Source organism: Morone saxatilis, unplaced genomic scaffold, assembly GCF_004916995.1.
Source record: "Morone saxatilis isolate NCDOM2014 unplaced genomic scaffold, NCSU_SB_2.0 Contig16, whole genome shotgun sequence".
Classification (NCBI taxonomy): domain Eukaryota; kingdom Metazoa; phylum Chordata; class Actinopteri; family Moronidae; genus Morone; species Morone saxatilis.
Genome location: NW_023339718.1, coordinates 25,602,875 through 25,607,295, shown reverse-complemented (window position 1 = coordinate 25,607,295; position 4,421 = coordinate 25,602,875). Strand labels below are relative to the sequence as shown.

The 4,421-nt window shown below is 40.4% G+C and overlaps 1 protein-coding gene across 2 annotated transcripts in view; it reads left to right on the top strand.

Annotated features, from left to right (window-relative positions):
• Nucleotides 1-4,421, top strand: part of LOC118325256 (tight junction protein ZO-2-like) — a 48,646-nt gene that overhangs the window by 3,968 nt on the left and 40,257 nt on the right. For both annotated transcript variants that reach the window (XM_035657855.1, XM_035657856.1), the window contains exon 2: nucleotides 2,549-2,602. In XM_035657855.1, the coding sequence (XP_035513748.1) occupies nucleotides 2,549-2,602 (54 nt within the window). The remainder of the gene's footprint in view (nucleotides 1-2,548; nucleotides 2,603-4,421) is intronic.

The window sequence follows — 4,421 nt, the reverse complement described above, 5'->3', positions numbered from 1 at the left end:
TGTTTAAAATAACAATTTGTCCAAGTGCTGATACCAATGTTTTTTGTTGTTATTGATTTGCCCTTTTGCACTGGGAAACAAATAAATCTATGATGAGATAAGACAATAAGTAATATATAAATATAAAGGTAAGATCTTTGCCTTGTTGCAGCCAGTACTGGGAATAATGCATTATAGGAGCACATTACTGTAATTTCACTACTTTTGGTGGAAACTTGTAATCAGAATCAGAGATACTTTAATAATTAATTAAACTTTAATTAACTAATTACATTTTCAAATTAAATAACACAATTACAATTACTGACATTTAGATGGGTTCGTTAGGTTTGTCTTACCTGAAAATAATGACGACTGCAGAAAAGGGCAGACAAACACAGCGCATCCAAGCATATCCTGTTGGTTTTTTCGGTTTATGAACTTACCTCACCCGACCTTGCGCCTAAGCCATCACACGCAGAGCGCACATCATTGCACACGACACCAGGCACCGCCTCAACCCATTTTTCACACTGCTCCCATCCGGGAATGCCTGGAATGGAAACGGGCTCACTATGGCAGCAGTTCTGTTCTGCCATAGCATTATTCAACAAAACACCTCGGTAGCCATTATAATGGAATTATATTATGTCATTGGGATGCATGTATAAATGTGCTGTTTGGATGTATCCCTTGTGATTATGTTGTGTATGTATTTATGCAAGGCTATGTACAGACTGTGGCAAATTCCTGGAAAGGACAATAAAGAATATATCGATCTGAAATCACACCTGACCTTCTGGTGGCTCCAGACAGTTCAGTCCATTCATCCGATAATTGTTCTTTAACTGTACTGTAGCAAAGCTCAGTTAATGTTTACATCTGTGTGGGTCGTCTTCTACTAAATCCTCCTGTCTACTACTTGCAGCTCACTCTGTTTTTCTTCTCATCCAAGATGTGAGACACAGAGCTGAACTACTGCTCACTGTCCGTGCTGCTGCAAGCACAACATCGGTATTGCATGCAATTTGTGTCTATGCTGGAATACGGAGATGATTATTTCTCCAGCATCTGATTTGGAAATAACCAACACAGAATTTGGGCAGTGCATAATGAATGCAGCACAACAAACATCAGCCACTGACACTGGTGAATACCATCTTATTTACTGAAAAGCCCATGTCAGTCAACAAGGCAAATATCAGTTGCTAGTGATATATCGGTGCATCTGTACACACTGGTCCTTTGAGGCAAACCATAAAGCTGGCTTTAACTTGTCTGGGACTGCAACAGATATAGCTGCCATGAAAAAAAAAAAGAATTGAGTTGAAAGCATTTCAGTGTAAGAAAAAGCTGAATTCCAGCTCAGAGTCAGCACTAGTTAATTAGAGACATGTTTCTCTTCAGGCAACTTGAATAAGGCCCATGGCTGAAATGTTTTACCTCTAATAAACTCAGTGCTGACAGTGTACACACAGAAACTGCTATACTTACTGTATATTCTGTTTTCATGACCTGCTTATTATATTCCAACACTGGTTTCCTGCCAGCATACAAACGTATATAACGTATATCATTTTATGCACACCACATGTAGGTGTGAGGCTTTTGGAAAACAGTGTCAAGTAGCGCCTGCACTCTGACTCCAAACCACACATTTACAGGCTTAACAACAATTCGAGTAGCATACAATGTATTACACAATGCAGGGACAACGACATGGTCCCCCACTGGCCCTTCTGTCCTATTCCATTGTCTCTCATTCACGGCTCTTGTTAGAAGCAGCTGAAGTTGAGCAGAGCTGCCTGCTTCGATCAGTGTCATCAGGGCTCAGCACACACATCACGTAGTGTGTGTGTGTGAGAGAGAGAGAGAGAGAGGGAGAGAGATGGAGGGAGAGCAATGAGGTGGAAAGGGATGAGAACAGATATCTGCTGGAATAGTTGTCCAATTAAAATTATACACCAGTCAGGCAGAGAGACAGACAGGACAACATGCAGGCTGTTATTGACTTGATACCGACTGTTCTTTCACAGAGGTCAGTTCCCACACCCACACACAGCCCTTTCCCCTGTTGGTTGTGTGTGTGTGTGTGTGTTAATCTGGGTTAGTCTCCTTTCCACTTAGTATGTCCTCAGTCCCCATTGTTTTATACGTTTCTACTGCACACAGATTTGTGTAATGTGTAGCATAAAGCATAGCCCTTTTTCATCAGTACACACAAACAACAATTACACATGATAATGAAATTTCCCCAGAGACAATGTACGAGGCAGGTTCACTGAGAGAAGTCAAACACTGTGTATCAGGGTGGGTGATGTGTCTAATATGTCCAGAGTTATTAAAGGGTCGATACCAGTGTATAAAGTAGAATCTCTGGATATGGATATAAGTCAACTATGAGTCTGTAAAAGCACTGTAAAACGGTTATAGATTATTGGATGATTCTTTACAACATCTCTTTATTTTTTTAGGGACTCATTATTTACTTTGTTCACAAAGGCCTCCTGAATTCATTCTGCCATTCATTCCAGTGTTTGCTTACCGTGTTGTGTCTGTGTTCCTACAGAGCTCAGGGATGGAAGAGATGGTCTGGGAGCAGTACACAGTCACTCTGCAGCGGGTGAGTTGTTAAAACAAGAGCTATGCATCTATCTATTAATCAGCCTGGTCAACCCTATTTAATCCCATCTAAATGAAACACTGAAACACATTTTGTCAATTACAGCCCATTAAATATGTGTGTAACAATGGAATAAATTGCCATTATCTCTTCCAGATCATATATCTACAGTGCAGATGATCATTATTCTAAAAATAGACCGGCCCTGACCCTAGCTAACTCACCCTTGGGCTGCTCCACTACTTATATTCACATCAGCAACCCTGTCTTTCAGAAATGATCTTCATGTAAAACTAATGTAAAACAGCACAAACAACACACACGCACACGCATACGCACACACACACACACACACACACACACATATACATGATATCTATAGCATCAAAACAAACAACTATTTGCTATGTAAATATATAGTGGAGTGAAGGTGTCCTGAGCAGAGAATGACGTCACAGTCCCACCCCTTGTTTTTGACCATTGTTTACTTCTCCGGTCCAGTGGCGCGTGCATTTTAGTGCATGTGAGTCTCTGCGTGTGCAACTGTTCTTTAAACAGAGTGACTGACGCTGCTGTCTTTCTCATCCATGTCAGTTAATTAAGGATTTATTTTGATCAAAGCAGAGATTGTGATTGTTGGAACAGTGTAAAGACTAACAAGATGTTTTTTGTGAGTTTTTATGTCTCTGTCCACTCTGAATGAAGTTACAATGTTACAGTGATGTGCAAGGTTAAATTACTGTTTTTGTCTATGGAGTCTGGTGGAGAGTAACAGTGATATTAGGGCTGTTTCTGGTTAAACAAACGCTCTATCTCTGTACGGATCCTTCCCATAATGTTGTCAGACACATATAACAGTCTGAGCCTGTCAGTGGCAAAGACAAGCACTTTTAGTGGACGTAATTTGACTGTTTTGCAAATATTGTCACATCTAACTCAGTTTATTACAACCAAACCAGCATTGGTGATTACTGGAAAGACTGTAGAAAGAGTGGTTTTGTTTTGTGTCCAGTAGGGATGTCATGATACCAGACATTTTAGTAGTCGATACCAATACCAGTGAAATTCCCCGATGCTCAATACCCACTCCATACCACGGTATGTCCCAGTTTTGTTTTGATTTTTGCCCCCAATCCCCATGTAATATTGAATATCTGCTGATACTCCTGATCCAATACTTGTACTTTACTTAATAATACAGGTGAATAGCTCTTCATTGCATTTAGAAAAAAATGTCCTGCTACCTTGCTGTTCCTTAATGTTTTTTCATACATAATATATTAAAAAAACAAACAAAAAAAACTCTCTCTGTAATCTTTTTTGATCTTGTCAATCTGGTCTTGTCGCTGTCTGGAGGGAATTTCTCTCTCCCTTTTAAAATGTCCTGCAGAGTTTGTTCATTGCAGCCTTTACCTGAGTTACCTGAATGAACTGGATTCTGCTGAATGTTTGTTTTCTTCGTCTGCACATCTTTTGCACGGATTACATTAATTGCTTTTATTTGCTTTTTGTTTGCGGGGCTTTTGTTGCACTTGCAGTGACCAGGTGTTTCACTGCTAGCAGGGCTTAGCTCCTGGTCACACACACACACACACACACACACACACACACACAGCAACAGAGACACAGACCAAGCAGAGAGCTGACGATGGAGCATTGTGCACAAAAGCTTTACAGGTGATGTACAGGTGATTTACTTGCGGTCTTACACATGTTCTTCTTCCTGTGGTATTTAATGACTGACGAGTGGCATATACACCGATCAGCCATAAGATTGTGGGCACTGACAGGTGAAGTGAACACTGATTATCTGGTTATC